Below are 15,140 nucleotides of genomic sequence, written 5' to 3'. Positions count from 1 at the left end.
TTGGGCCCATATACCATCTTAATAGGGGAAAAAGCACATATTATGGGCCAGGCGCGATGTGCCTGGTGCAGGAGGCAGACGTAGTTTATGGTTGCTGTTGGAACCAGTGCAGGGCCCAGTTGCTTTGTATTGGGTGTTGAGGATCCTGGTTTTGTATCAGCCGTGAGTTTGCAGCTCTAGGACACACCTGATGTGAGCTCAAGGGGAAAGGAGGTTGGAGGGGCAGAGTGGTTGGATTGGACGTGTGCCTGGGGCCATATCTAATCTACAAAGTGGTCATCAATGGGAATAATAGAGCTGGCTGCAGACCACAACCAAAGCTATTATTTAAAAGTAAGGTCACACTTTTAATAATAAGTCACATTTTAAGTTATGATCAATTTATAAGACACACTGTTGGTATAATGATAGCTTTTCAAGAAGGATACAAAAAGGCACATTGGGCCGGGTGTGGTGACTCCCGCCTGTAATCCCAGCACTTTGAGAGGCTGAGGTCAGCGGATCGCTTCAAGCCAGGAGTTTGAGACCAGCCTGGCCAACATGGTGAAACCCTGTCTCTGCTAAAAATACAAAAAAAAATTAACTGGGCATGATGGCGCATGCTTGTAATCTCAGCTACGGGGGAGGCTAAGGCAGGAGAATCACTTAAAACCCGGGAGGTGGAGGTTGCAGTGAGCCTAGATCGTGCCACCGCACTCCAGCCTGGGCAACAGAGCCAGACTCCGTCTCAAAAAAAAAAAGAAAAAAAGAAAAAAGGCATGTTGTAGGTACCTGCTAGTGGAAGTTGCAGCTTGACAGGAGGTAGGGCGAACACTTCTTAGAAAGGAGGAAATGGTCCCTCCTGTTGCAGAGACCCATAAACATAGACTGAGGCCTACCGCACAGGAGACTCAAAAGAGGCAAAGGTGAATTAGAGTCAGGGTCTCCAAGTCAGGGTCTGACTCTGGGGGTGGGGGTCACATATGATGGAGGATGTCAGGAGGGCTTCCTGGAGGTGGTGACGTTTACCGGGGGGGGGGGGTTTAGGTGGGTTTTGCGAGACAGTACGGCCTGGCTGAAGAGTGTAGGCTCCTTAGACAGGAGGGGGAATTCAGGCTTGAAAGTGAGTTGGTCAGATTGCAGGGGTCCTCGAATGCAAGGGAAGAATTTCGACTAACAGAGGAACCTGGGAAGCTGTTTGGGAAAAGGAGTGATGAAGTGGGAAGGGTCATCCAGCAGAGCCCTGCCTTGGTGGGAGGTAGCGAGATGGGAGGTGGGCATTGGTGAGGGACGATCCCAGTGGTCCAGGGGAGCAGTCATAGGGTGGAAACTAACCTTGTGGGTCTGGGCAGGAAGGGACTGATTTGAGACACCGGGAAGAAACAGCCAGTAGGACTTTGGTGAGAGGCCTGGGGGTTGGGGAGGGGGGTGCGGGGAGTGGGAGCTTGAGTCTTCGAAAACGGGCAGTGTTCCAAGGGGTAGACCTGAGGCAAGATGTGGAGAGGCAGCTGAGCTGGGAAGCTGGAATGGAGGTGTGGTCACCCCAGGAGACTAAGTTGGGGGGCGAGGGGACCCCAGGAGCCATCCAGACCCCAGGACTAGGGAATACGGAGGGGAGAAGAACCGGCTCCTGCATGTCAAGCACTGCCCTGGAGGTCAGATGGGGCGGGGCTGGATACTGGCCATGAGGATTTTTTCAAGAACTCCGTTAATAGTGAGATGGGCGGACACCAGATGGCGCGGGTTAAGAAGTGAGTGGGCGGTAGGAAGCTAGAAGCTGCAGTGTAGACCCACTTTGAGAGGTTGGGCTCTTCAGACCGGGAGAAAGTTCACAGTTTTGAGGAGTTAGGTAGGTCAAAGGAAGAGGGTTTGCTTGTTTTTGAGATTGGGACATCCTGAACGTTCTCCCTGGCCAAGTGAGAAGAAACCAGAAGAAAAAGGAACATGTCACCCGAATGTGCCAAAACAGCCCAGCAGCTGCGCTGCCTCACAGAGAAACTGTGCAGAGGCCCCTCTGTCCCACCATGCCTGCCTGGGGATGGCCTTCACTCGGGCTACTCAGGGTTCCCCTAGTCTGTCCACCCAAGAGCGGCAGGGGCTGTGGGTGCTCCCAGCCCCTTTTGGAGGTTGGTCTGTGGGTAGGAATGTGGGCTGCCTTGGGGCGTCACGGCTGCAGGTGCATACCAGCCATCAGAACAACCCTCCTGCTCCCCAGCCCGCCCCCCTGCACCACCGTGAAGAAGCGCGGCCACCGGCTCATAGAGAGGGAGGGATATTGTTCTTGGCATTTGATGGGAAGCATCTGCTGCATCCCACTGGGGTGTTGCCCAGGATGGATTGGAAAAGAGTTGGCAGGAAGGCTGAGCTCTGTGCTCACAACCTGGCTTGGTGGTAGCTGAGGAGCTTGGCAGGGGCAGAGTGCAGGACCTGGGAACTGGGGGCCGGTGCATGTGTGCATGCGTGTGTGTGTGTGTGTATCTGTATGCACATGTGTGTGCTGGGGGGTGGGGAGGAAGCTGAGAAACCACATCCCCTCCTCGTTGCTGCTGTGTTGCTGCGTGCTTCAGCAGCACGTGGGTATCACTGCACTTCCTGGCAGGTGTCAGCCTCCAAGGCTGTTCTGGGCTCTTCTCCCAGTTGGCTCAGTTGGAGGTGGAGTCCCAACTGTCCCCTGTGGCTTCCAGAGTGGGACCTTGCTACGGGATAGGCTGGCCAGTGCTGCTCCCTCCCCCGTGACCCTTCTGTTGGGTGGGTCACCAGGAAGGACTGTGGGCATTGCCCACAGACAGGTGGACATGTGGCAAGGACACCTTGGGGCCTTCTTTCTGATGCCCCTCGAAGGGGGCACTTTATCAGCTTTGAGATGAGTCTCTGTGGATGTGGGAAGCTCACTATCTCAAGAGCAGCAGCCTGCGAAAATTCAACACAGACCCCTGAGTGGGGGCGGGAAGGGGTCCTGTCCCACTCACTGGCTGCCTGGCAGAGTTCAGCTCAGCTCTCAGTGTGTGTTTCTTCATCTGCACGAGGAAGCGCCTGTGTTGCTGTGGGCGGAGGAATGGACTGAGGGCTACATTCGCTTCCTGTTGCCACTGTAACTGCTTCGCACAAACTCAGTGGCTTAAAGCAACAGAAACTTCTTCCTTTACAGTGTTAAGGGTCAGAAGCCGGAGATCAGTCTCACCAGACTAAAGTCAAGGTGCTGGCAGAATTCATTCCTGCCTCTTCCAGCTTTGGGCGGGAGGCGCTACTGGAGTTCCTTGGCTTGCGGCTGCATCCCTCCAGCCTCTGCCTCCATCCTCATACAGCCTCCTCCTTCTCTGGAGTGAGATCTCCCTCTGCCTCCCTCTTTTTTTTTTTTTTTTTTCCAGATGGAGTCTCACTCTGTCACCCAGGCTGGAGTGCAGTGGCATGATCTTGGCTCACTGCAGCCTCCACCTCCCAGGTTCAAGCGATTCTCCTGCCTCAGGTTGCCAAGTAGCTGGGATTACAGGCGTGTGCAACTACACCTGGCTAATTTTTGTATTTTTAGTAGAGACAGGGTTTTGCCATGTTGGCCAGGCTGGTCTCGAACTCCTGACCTCAGGTGATCTGCCTGTCTCAGCCTCCCAAAGTGCTGGGATTGCAGCCATGAGCCATCGCACCTGGCCTGCCTCCCTCTTAAAGGACGCTTGTGATTTGGGGCCCACCTGGGTAATCTCTTCATCTCAACATCTTCAGTTACATCTACAGAGTCCCTGTTGCCGCATAAGGTAACACAGTTTGGGGAGGGAGAGTTATTCAGCCTACCCTGGGGGCTTGTGGTGTATCTCAGGGCCCTTTTGATTTTTAAGATATAAAGCAAGAAAACAAACTTGTTCAAGGGGGAAAAAAAGGACATGTTGAATTCTGTTGTTTTAAATGTGTATTTTTTTATTGTGCTAAAATACACAGAACATAAAATTTGCCATTAGTAACACTGAGTCCATACATGGTGTTGTGCAGCCATCACCATGATCTAGTGCCAGAACTTCTTGGTCACCCCAAAAGAAAACCGTGTATCTCTGAAGGACTCACTCCCCATCTGCCCTCCCCAGCCCTTGGCGGCCACCAGAATGCTTTCTGTCTCTATACATTCATTTTTAATAAGTGCAATTCTGTGTGACTTTAAATAAATAAACATGAGCACGATGAGTTGCTTATTGGAAGGATGTCCATGCGGGCAGGCTGGTGTGTGGAATGCCTAGGCCTCCGGAAGGGCAGGAGTTGAAGGGGTGTGGATGTGCTGCCCTCTCCTCCCCTTGCTCCTTCCTTGGGGTCACTGCCTGAGTATCCCTCTTTGCAAATGGCCCCAAATAGTGTCTTAGCCCCCATGTCTGCATTGCCTCCCAGCTTCAGGACCCTCCACCAAAAAACACTCCAAGCTTCAGACTCACTCCTGGGAAAATTCCAATGGCCTCACTCTCCCTTTAAAGCCAGCCAGGCCCCAGGGCCTGTGGCAGGCTGCCTTTGAGTTGGGTATGTCCCGGCCTGAGCGCCTATGAGCTAGGGAAGCAGGACAGGCACACCCAGGGAAAGGGAAGAGTCGGCAGTCACAGTAATTTATATCTTTGGAATAGTCTAAGAGATACTTAGCATGTGCCTAGAACTTTCATTTCTTTTTTTGTTTGTTTGTTTTTTGAGACGAAGTCTCGCTCTTTCGCCCAGGCTGGAGTATAGTGGCGCAATCTCATCTCACAGCAACCTCCTCCTCCCGGGTTCAAGCGATTCTCCTTCCTCAACCTCCTGAGTGGCTGGGACTACAGGCGCGGCGCACCACCATGCCTGGCTAATTTTTGTATTTTTAGTAGAGATGGGGTTTCACCATTTTGGTCAGGCTGGTCTTGAACTCCTGACCTCAGGCGATCCACCTGCCTCGGCCTCCCAAAGTGCTGGGATTACAGGTGTGAGCCAACACACCCAACCACATTCATTTCTTAGGAGAAGCTCTGCATTTTCTGACAGCGAAATGTTCCCAGGCGGGTGACCCCGATGGCGGGATCTGTGGCCTCACCAGTGTCTTATGGAAGATGCTGCTGTGTGTTTCACCAAGCTGTGTCCTATCGTCCTCTGAACGTGGCTTGTAGACATGGTGCTGAGAATGATCTGGGAGGCTCAAATCATAATATGGTCCAAATCAACAGCTCTCTGATGACCTGGTATTATCCTAAGATCCAATTGAGACTCTCCGAGGATGGGTGTGGTGGCTCACGCCTGTAATCCCAGCACTTCAGGAGGCCAAGGCAGGCAGATCAGTTGAAGTCAGCAGCTGGAGACCAGCCTGGCCAACATGGCGAAACCCCATTTCTACTAAAAATACAAAAAGCAGCCAGACATGGTGGTGTGCGCCTGTTGTCCCAGCTACTTAGGCTGAGGCAGGAGAATTGCTTGAACTCGGGAGACGGAGGTTGCAGGGAGCCAAGATCACACCATTGCTTTCCAGCCTGGGCAACAGAGCAAGACTCTGTACCTGCCCCACCACCAAAAAGAAAAAAAAAAAGAGATGATCCGAGCTGCACTGTCCAGCATGATAGCCGCTGGCTGCACGGGGCCTTTGAACACTTGAAATGTGGCGACTCCAAATGGAGAGGTGCCGTGTGTGTGAAATGCACTCTGGGTTTCAGAGTCCTAGGAAGGGGGATAGAAAAGAATGTCAAATATCTGTCATTTTTACATTGATTATATGTTGAATTGATAATATTTTGGACTCTGTTAAGTGAATGATAAAATTAGTATCACCTGCTCTTACATTTTTTAAATGAATTTTTTTTTTTTTTTTAAATACGGGGTTTCACACTGTTGCCCAGGCTGGAGTGCAGTGGCACGATCTCGGCTCACTGAAACCTTCGCCTCCCGGGTTCGAACGATTCTCCTGCCTCAGCCTCCCGAGTAGCTGGGATTACAGGTGGCCGCCACCACGCCCGGCTAATTTTTGTATTTTCGGTAGAGACAGGGTTTCGCCATGTTGGCCAAGCTGCTCTCAAATTCCTGACCTCAGGTGATCCGCCCGCCTCAGCTTCCCAAAGTGCTGGCATTTACAGGCGTGAGCCACTGTGCCTGGCTCGTTCTTACATTTGTTATTGTGGCTGCTGGAAAACGTCAGGTTGCGTCTGTGGCCCGTGTGCCATTTCTGCTGGAGGGTTGAACTGAGGGGCAGCCGGGAAGGCTTTGGGGCTACTCTGCCTGAGTGCCGAGTGTGTGCTGAGTGGTGGAGAACTTTGAGAATTCCTGAAGGACAGAGGCTCTGTGTGGGGGATGCAGCCCCAGGCCGGAGATGCCCTCTCTGTGCTCTGGAGACCTTCATTTGGTGACAGCAAGAGGAACCACTGCCAGAGGGGCGGCCACCTCAGCAAAGCACCGCGGCTGCTGGCCACCCAGGTTGGGAATCCAGAGGCAGAGGAGGGGAGAAGGCTGGGCTTGGAGGAGAGCAGGGTCATGGGCCCTGGGAAAAGCCTGGAGGGGCCAGAAAGCTGGGGGATAGATTGAGGCCAGAGGCAAAGAGGAGGTTCGGAGAGGAAGGCCAAGGAAGAAAGGTTCTGCGCACGGGGAGGGAGGAGGCTGACGGGGTAGGGGCATGGCGGAAGCTGCATCCCCGAGGCTTGCTGTTGACCCTGACACCTGGCCAGAAAGGAGTTCCTTCCAGCATCCTTTGTCAGTGGTTTCTGGAGCTGCCCTTTAGGGGCCAGTGACGAGGGTGCCGTGGGACGGGCTGCGGGCAGTGGAAAAGACAGGCTCTTCTCACTCCCACTGCTGGGGAAATCAGCTTCTTGGAGGAAGAGGAGCCGCATTTTCTGAGTGGCCACACTTCCTGGCCTAGACACGTGTGTCTTGCTGTAATTTTGGCGACTGGTGTTGGTGGTACCCATTGTATGGATGGGGAAGGTCAAATTCCACAGATGATGAGTGACGGGCCCGGGGCCTTGGATTTCATTGTTTGACTCAGAACCCACGTCTCTGATCTGCCACCAGCCTCCCTCCCATTCAGATGGGAACAGGGACTCCGGGCAGGCAGTCCCCTCCCAGACACTCCCCCAGCTCTGGCCTGGCGCCCGGAGACCAGTGGCAGCAGCTCCCATTCACTGTGAGGTGGGGAGGGCCGTGGGACCAGGAGGCCTCAGGGGGAAAGTTGGCCGTGAGGAGTGGGAAGTGATGGGTTAGATGCAGTGACTGCTGGCTGGGGAGCTGCTGGACGTGGCTGGCCTGTGTGGCGGGTGCCCCGGGGCTTCAGTCACCCCCAGCCACAGGTGGGGGTGTGGGAAGGTGAAAGTGTGTGGAACCCAGTGACCATGAGGTCCTGCCTGAGGGAGCGTAGCCTCCAGAATTCAGCTCCTAGCCCTCAGAAGGTGTCACCAAAGGCTTCTTTCCACTTAAGCGAAACCCTCCCAGCCCCCAGCAAGCCCTCGGAACCAGCCCACTCCCAGGCGCTCGCTCCTAGTGTGGGAGTGGCCACGCCCCTGCTGGGAGTGACTCACTTGGGTTCAGAGGTCGTGGCACTGAGATGGGTCTGGCAGATCCCAGCGTCCAGGCCCAGCCCCTATAGTGTCAGCTCCCTCCTCTGGGGACCCCCTTGCTTGTGCCCCTCTGGGTCCCAGCACATCCCAGGCCTGCAGGGAGGGGGAGAGGAAGAGACTGACTCACTGGCCAGGTCCCCCAGGGGCTGGAGAGGCTGGAGAGGCAGGAGCTGGATCGGATCTGAATCCAGAGGCTCTCGGAAGAAGAGCTCAGGGTGAGCTGCGCCCCCATCCCCTGCCCCTCCTCTCCTGCTCCTTCTCCCTTCTGTGGTCCCAGCCAGCAAGCACCTGGGGTAGAGGGGACAAACCCAGGTGGCTCTGTTCCAACCCTGCCTGCAGGTCTGAATGGCTTTCTGGGATGGCTGGCCATGCCCCCTGAGAGCCCAGCTGTGGGGATGTCTGAGCAGGTTGGGGGTGGAGCACCAGGGAAGCAGGGGCATTGGGCAGAGCACAGGGTGAGAGGGCGTCCAGGTCAGGTTCAGGACCTGGTTGGGAGGAGGGGGCTCCTCATGGGCACTGCCTTTGGCAAACTCAGGGACAAGGGCAGGGACAGTGTGGCTGGAGGTCCCTAGGAGCCTCTTCCCCTCTCTTCCTAGCAGCTCCCCCTCGCTCTTCCCAGGGACCCTGTCACTTTCCTTTAGCGAGTGGCAGCTCGTTGGCGTCCCTCCCGTGCCTCCAAGTTGCTGCTGCACCGGGCCTGCCGCTGGGCTCCCCTATCTCTGCCTGCCCCCTCCTCCTGCTCCCCTCGCCCTGCCCCCTTGGAGCAATTCCCCACCGAGCCTCCCTTCCCAGGCAGTCGAGGTCCCTCCCTACCTCTGCCCCACGCTCTGGGAGGCTCCTTGTTCCGCGGCCACAAAGCCCCTTTGATCCTCTGCTCGGCTCTGAGCCATGTGACCCGGTGGGCGGGCCGCGGCTCTCGGCGCGTCCAGCGCAGCCCGACGTTCCGCTGCTGGGGTGAGTCCTGCTCCTTTGTTCTTCCCAGCCTTGCACCACTGGCTCGGGGGCTCTCAGGTGGCGCGGCCGTGAGGCGGGCCCCGATGGCCATGGTGGCGGGGCCGGGAGCCACGCTGTCCCTGGGCCCCAACCCGAGGCCGGCAGGACCGAGTGGGGTCCCCAGGAGAGGGGTGGCGGGGAGCTCGGTCTCCACGCGGGGACCAGATTTTCAGCCTCAAAATAGAAGAATAGGGCTTTGTGTGGTCACAGCTATCTCTTTGTAAATATTTGGCCAACTAAGCTGAGTGGCTGAGTCTCCTCCTGCCGGGAGCTTCTTGGAACATGTTTCCTTTTCGCAAGGGGTTTCCCTGGCTTCCAGGAGGGCCAGGAAGAAATTCGAATTGGCCACCACTTTCTCTAAAATCACTCCACTCAAGTTATCACCCCTTTGGGCTCCTGAAGACCGGCTGGCTGGAGGCTGGAGAGAGTCTCAGCCCTCGAAATGCAGTAACCCAAGCTCCCTGCAGCGCCGGCACTGGGATCCGGGGAACTGCTGCTACAGCCCAGCTCTGGATTCCTGGATGTGTTGGAGATGTGCAGGGTGTTCCTGGGAGGAGCGGGGAGGGAGGGTGCTGCTGGCGGGGCTGGTCTGCGTGTGCTTTGCTTCTCTACAATGGCATGTGGGGTGTCGCCATGCAGAGTCATGACAGTGAGCAGGGGCTGAGGGAACTCCCTAACGGACCTGCTTTCAGAGGGGCTTTTCATGCTGGGAGAACCCCAGAGACTAAAGTCATGCAGCCAACAGAGGGTGGTCCCTGGCATCAAAGCAGGGAGGGGCCAGGAGCTTTGCAGGCAATGCCATCTGCTCCTGAAACGCCTTCCCAGTGACTCTGGGGACTGACTCAGCCTCCAGCCTGCTGCACTTCATCCCTGGCCCCTCGCTCTTTGGTTTTTGACATGAAATCTGCTGTGTTTTGGTCAGAGGTTTGGGGAACAGCTCTCTGCTCATCTAAGAAAAGTTTGTAATTCCCAGAGAAAAATGTGCCACCCGGAAGGAGGTTGAGCAGTAGCTTTCTGGCAGGTCTGTTCTGGGCTGTGGGGACAGCACCTGCTGGATCAGGACCGAGTTGGAATTTGGTTTGGATCCCACATGAGAAAACCTGTTAGAAGAGGAGGAAGCAGAAAAAGGCCCCATTCCCTAATAATGGTGTGGGTTTTCCTCCTCCATTCATTGCCACCTTGCCTTGGAACTAATGGGGCCTTGTGTGTTTCTGTGAATGTCATTCTCTTTGGCCAACTCCCCTGGCAGCCCCAGGAGCTCCTTTGCAGGAAAAGTAAGAAGGTGTTTGCTTAGCATCTAGCATACGAGTCCTCGTTGGAAAGGTGGGATTCTTGCTTCTCCTTGGGTCTCTTTTAGGCTGAGATGTGGCCAAGGAAGGCCTGTGGTATGGCTCGCCTTTTTTAACACCTGTCTCTGGAGACCTGAGTTGCTGCGGACCCCCGGCTTGCCCCTCCTGTCCTCTGGTCATTTCTGTGTCGGGGTGTCTGAGAAACTATTGCATCGGCCGCTTTGTGTATGTTCCCACCAGCCCCCGCCCCTGTAGGCTGTCATTGTGATAAGGCCGATTCAGCTGCGGTGGGGAGGACCCACTGTGTGCACATAGCGGGTGACGTGGGGCATTCTGGGATGAGAAGATGCGACTTCTGCTCTGAGAGCCCTGTTTTAATGGAAGGCGGGGGCATAGTTGCAGGCGGAAGCCATCGAACACTGTGGTCAGACCAGCATTCCATGTCAAAAATGGCCTTGTCAGCCAGGCGCAGTGGCTCATGCCTATAATCCCAACACTTCAGGAGGCCAAGGCAGGCAGATCACCTGAGGTCAAGAGTTCGAGACCAGCCTGTACAACATAGTGAAACCGTGTGTCTTCTGAAAATACTGGCTAATCCGGGCATGGTGGCACGTGCCTGTAATCACAGCTACTCAGGAGGCTGAGGCAGGAGAATCACTTGAACCTGGGAGGTGGAGATGGCAGTGAGCTGAGATTGTGCTACTGCACTCCAGCCTGGGCAACAAGAGTGAAACTCCATCTCAAAAAAAAGGCCTTATCTGGGCCTGGGATCTGTCCTCCGAACACTGGGTCCACTGTGCTCCACAAGGTTCTGGGCTTTCACCCCGGAAGCCCTAGACCCACTTGGGCAACCAGAGTCTCCGGGTTGACCACTCCCCAGCCCTGGCCAGCCTCCTGGGCCACCATATTCTCCCAACTTCCTGTTGTGCCATGGCTGGTCTGAGCTGCTGTTATCAGACAATGCGAGGCACTTCCACAGGAGGGGACCACCCTGTCCTTAGGAGCCCCTTCTCTCTGTCTCCAGGCCTGGTGCAGTGTGCGGCTTCCCTTCTGGTGTCAAAGGTCTCAAGGTCCCTTTAAGAAGCCTGTCACCACCGCCAGCAGCTTCCGTTATCTGGTTCTTCTGTACATGTAAGCCTTTCCCATACACCCCGGATGTTTAGGGCTTCCGCCCTCTCTCCCTGGCCGAGGGTGTGGGAAGAGGGCTTTATTTCAATGCTTGAGAGTAGGGTCAGTGGCCGGGGTGAGCTGTGGGGGCTCCTCCCCGCCGGCCCCTCTCTGCAGCCCTCACCTTAACATAGGGCATTGATAACCACTTGGGCTTTGGGAAGACCCTGGGGGCTCCCAGCTTCCCACAGCCACTCTTTGGGGAAGAGGCTTCCTGAGGGACTTGGAAGGGACTGTGGCCCTTGGCTGGGACTCTAGTCCCAGAGTTCTGCCTTCCAGCGCCGAGCTTTGATTTGTTTGTTGAGTGCCAGCCCGGTTCCCGGACAGGTAGGGACCTGTTCCCGGAGCTCAGCAGAGCCTTGGGAAGCTTTCCCAGGGGGTTCCCGAGGGTGGCGGCCATGCCCGGTCCGCTGTACGTGTGAGTTTGTTTGATGAGGAATTGGCTGGGAAGGCGCAGATCTAATTACAGGCCCACGAGGGTCCCTCTCGCCCCCACCCAGGAAGCGGCGGAGATCCTGGCACACTCAGCACCCAGGCCTGTGCCTGCCCAGCTGGCGGCGGAATCACGGGAGCCTTGCTCCAGGGCCTGTAGAGCAGCAGTGGGAACCTTCCCCACCTCAGCCCCTCCCAGGGCTGGCTGTTCAAACTCGCCGCAGCTCAGCCTCTTCCTCCTCTCTTTCATCAACCCTGGGAATCGCACACTGCCCACCGGGCTCGGAGGGGGTGCAGGAAGAGAGAGCTTAACACCCAGAGGCCCAGGCCTTCTGCAGGTGTCTGAGCTGACGTGGCCTGATCTGGGTTCCCTGCTTGAACCATCACAGTAGAGTTAATGATCTGCCTGCAAAAGTTGCTTCATCCCAGCTGACTCCGGGGCTGGTTTTGGCTGGTTTCGTGGGGAGGGGCTGGGCCTTGGTTTTGCTGGGGGTGGGGGAGTCAGTGCAAAGGGCCTGAAAAGTGGCAAAGGTGATAGCCTATCTGCCCTCCCCCTGGCCAGCCAGGCTAAATGCGATTTTCTTTCTTTCTTTCTTTCTTTTCTTCCCTTCTCCCTATAAATAACACTAAATTCGATTTCTCAATGCATTCATTTGGGTTCAGTAGTTGGATCATGGGCAGAAGCACTCCAGATCTGTCACTAGCCCGAAGCTAGGGGTGGGGGACACCCTCTGTGAGATCCCAGCTCCTGAGCGCCCAAGGCTGCTCTTGGAACCCCAACTCTGGGTCCACGTCAGGGGACTGATGTTGATGGAGTTGCTGACATTGACCCCCGGCCTCTGCATGGCCTTCGGGAAGGAGGCCCTTCGCTCTCTGTCCCATCGAGCCTGGTGGGCAGCACTCCCTTCTCAGGCCTGTGCCCCTGGCAGGGCCTGCCACCCCCGCCCTGCTCTGTGGGGGCCAGGCTCTAAGCATCAGGTGACTCGGTCATCTGAACGGTCACTGAACAGTCATCCTTGCTAGTGTCCCCAGTGAAATGTGCATGGACGTCCTCCCTCCCCCAGATCCTTGTCTCTTATCTCAGCCTTTGTTCCAGGGGCCACCACAGGACCAGGAGATACACGGACGTGGGTGGCACGTCCACTGGGCAGATTCGGCCCTGAACCTGCACGCTGCCTCCAAGGGGGTCCCCAGTGGGTGGGGTTGATGGTACCATCTCTCTCTCTCTCACTAGAACTGACATGAGGATTGTGTCTTATCGATCCACGTCCTGAGTTCCCGGACGTCATAGGTGCTTGCTCAACAAGTGTTTGAATGAATGGTCAGCATTGTGTGACTGCAGATTTTCAACTTTTATCCAAATATTTTGTGGTTTCTGTGAGGCTAGCCCGAGAGTCTCACAAGAATCTCCATTCTCCCTGCGCTCTCCGCACAAGGTCTCCTTGGAGGATTTTTCAGAAAAAGGGCCAAAGAGTGGCATTTCCTCGGGGATTTGAACGCGCTCTCCCCCAGGGCAGGGGACTGCCCTGGAAGATTCCCAGCCCCACTTCCCATGTGCCACGTGACTAGGAGGGTCTTGGGGCAGGGTGGTGTCTTTTGTGCCTTGTGTGCTGGGGCCTGAGGAAGCGCTGCCCATGGCGGGTGTCATCTGCTGGCCCTGAAGACTAATGATGGGCTGGACAGTGGCCCCATTGAGTGGGAGGGAGAATCGCTGCTGTCTGTAGCTGGGGGGCTGGGCGGGTGGGAACCGAGGTTGGGCAGAACAGTGCAGACCTGGCACGGAGAGGCCTGGAGGAGGAGCAGGGGTTCTCAGCCACCCAGGGCACAGGGGCGCCGCTCGAGGAGCAGGAGTGTGCATCCTCCTGCAGATTCTCCGCCTCTTGGCTTCATTACCTGCACCAGGCTTTGTGGTGAAAGGGCACAGAGTGGAGGAAGGTGCCGCGGCCAGGGCAGGCCACACGCTCTGCTAATGGACTACTGTTACCCGTCGCTTCTGTGGTTTTGCTGTCAGGATCCTCCAGCACCAGGTCCCCACAGCCAGGGATAGGCCCCAGAGGCAGTACTGACTCCCCGAAGCCAGGGACAGACCCCACAGACAATACTGGGTCCCTGCAGCCAGGGATGGGCCCCCATGGCCAGTACCAGATCTCAGGGACCAGCACTGGGTACCCACAGCCTGGGATGGGCCCCATGGCCAGTACTAGGTCTCAGGGACCAGTGCTGGGTTCCCATAGCCAAGGACAGGTCCCCATGGCCAATACCAGATCTCAGTGACCAGCACCAGGTCCCCACCACCAGGGATGGTCCTCACAGGCAGTACCAGGTCCCCACCACCAGGGATGGGCACCCATGACCAGTACCAGGTCTCAGTGACCGGTGCTGGGCCCCCAGATGACTGAAGGCGGGCACGGCTGACTAAAGCTGCAGGAGCCAGCCTGGCCATCCTGAGGCACTAAACCATCCCTGAGGTCTCAGGGGACTCAGACTCCTCGGCTTGTCCTCTTGAATTCTGGAATCAGACACACCTGGGTTCAGCCCTTCCCCCAGGGCTGTGTGCCTTGGATGGTTGCCTCACCTCCCTGAAGCTCAGTGATACGGGGACTGCTGCACAGGGCCTGGCACAGATGGTACTTGGTGGCACAGGGTCACCTGCTCACATCCATACAGCCTCGGCCCTCGCCTTGGCTGTGTACCAAGAGTCCCATGCCCAGACCTCTGCTGAGTCTCCGAGCTCCTGGTCACGCCCCAGGCCTCCTGTGAGAAGCAGCGCTGCATGAACCATGCCTCGGGACCTCACCCTGAGCTGGGAACCTTGCTCCAGTCCCCCAGTCTCCCTTAGAGGTGCCCCATGCCCCATCACTCTCCCTGCTGGAGGGGTCAGATAGGGGAAGCCAGTGTGGGAGGCCCAGAGGTGCTGAAGCGGACGTTAAGTGAATTCCGTGTTTGTGCACTGGGCCTTGGCAGACACCGCTGACTCAGCCTCTTCCCCAGGAAGGAGAGTGGGGTCCCAGTCCAGGTTGTGGCCTCAAACCCTGTGACCAAGAGTGGGGAAAAGGCAAGACCCCTCCTCCCAGTCTTCTGGAACAGCCAATAGCGGTGGAAACATGGGGTTCACACTGAATTTCCTTGTAACCTGTTGAAGAGAACGTAGCCCACATTTTCAGGGGTGGAGGTCTGGCTGATTTGGCAGTGTGCCCATCCCCCTGGCCATGGTTTACTCTGAACCGGGCACCCTGGGCCCTCCCTCAGTGACGCAGTGAAGTCACTGTGACGTGTGTAGTGGGTGAGAAAGTGCCTCCTGTAGTGTTTTACTCTTCTTAGAGGGTGAGTAAGGTTTGTTTATTATAAATAATTATTTACAGAATACACGAGGTTTAAGCTGACTGCGGGCCACGTCTCGTCCTCCAGACGGCCTTCCTCCACGGCAGCGTGCCCTGGGTAAACCCACGCACCACCCTAGCTAGAGCTGGTACCCCCACAGGCTCCCTGGACTCACCCTGAAGGGGGGCTGGATTTTCTGCCTGTCCCGATGAGAGAGCTGCAGGACAGTCCCCAGCGAGCCCTTCTGAGGGTTGTAACCTCTTCCCCTGGTATTTTCCTGCTCTCCAGGAATGTTTCAAGCTTCCAGCAGAGGCCTACCCACCAGAGTCGCTTTCTGCCCTGCTCACCATCCCTCCTGCCCTCACTCATTCAGCAGACCCCTATGCACAGCCCAGTGCAGGAGTTGGGGTGGGAAGGGGTCCCGGGTGGGCTG

General features: G+C 56.5%; 2 protein-coding genes across 13 annotated transcripts in view; both read left to right on the top strand.

Annotated features, from left to right (window-relative positions):
- Positions 1-15,140, top strand: part of SEPTIN9 (septin 9) — a 213,131-nt gene that overhangs the window by 156,029 nt on the left and 41,962 nt on the right. Inside the window, exons 1-2 of one of the 12 annotated variants that reach the window (XM_008011598.3) lie at positions 7,485-7,720; positions 10,812-10,918. The exons of 7 other annotated variants lie outside the window; for them this stretch is intronic. The gene's annotated coding sequence lies outside the window, so the exon portion shown is untranslated. Of the gene's footprint in view, positions 1-7,484; positions 7,721-8,362; positions 8,460-10,811; positions 10,919-10,948; positions 11,282-15,140 lie in introns of those variants that run through there. 4 more of the 12 variants (XM_008011594.3, XM_008011604.3, XM_008011605.3 and 1 more) reach the window with 4 other exon arrangements.
- Positions 1,421-2,686, top strand: LOC103242975 (uncharacterized). Its single transcript, XM_008011590.3, is given in 3 exon segments — positions 1,421-1,971; positions 1,974-2,478; positions 2,481-2,686. Coding segments are annotated over 3 exon segments (759 nt in total). The 5' UTR covers positions 1,421-1,923.

Source organism: Chlorocebus sabaeus, chromosome 16, assembly GCF_047675955.1.
Source record: "Chlorocebus sabaeus isolate Y175 chromosome 16, mChlSab1.0.hap1, whole genome shotgun sequence".
In the NCBI taxonomy this organism is placed as follows: Eukaryota; Metazoa; Chordata; class Mammalia; order Primates; family Cercopithecidae; genus Chlorocebus; species Chlorocebus sabaeus.
Note: the sequence above shows the minus strand (reverse complement) of the source record. Positions and strands in the feature narration are given on the sequence as shown.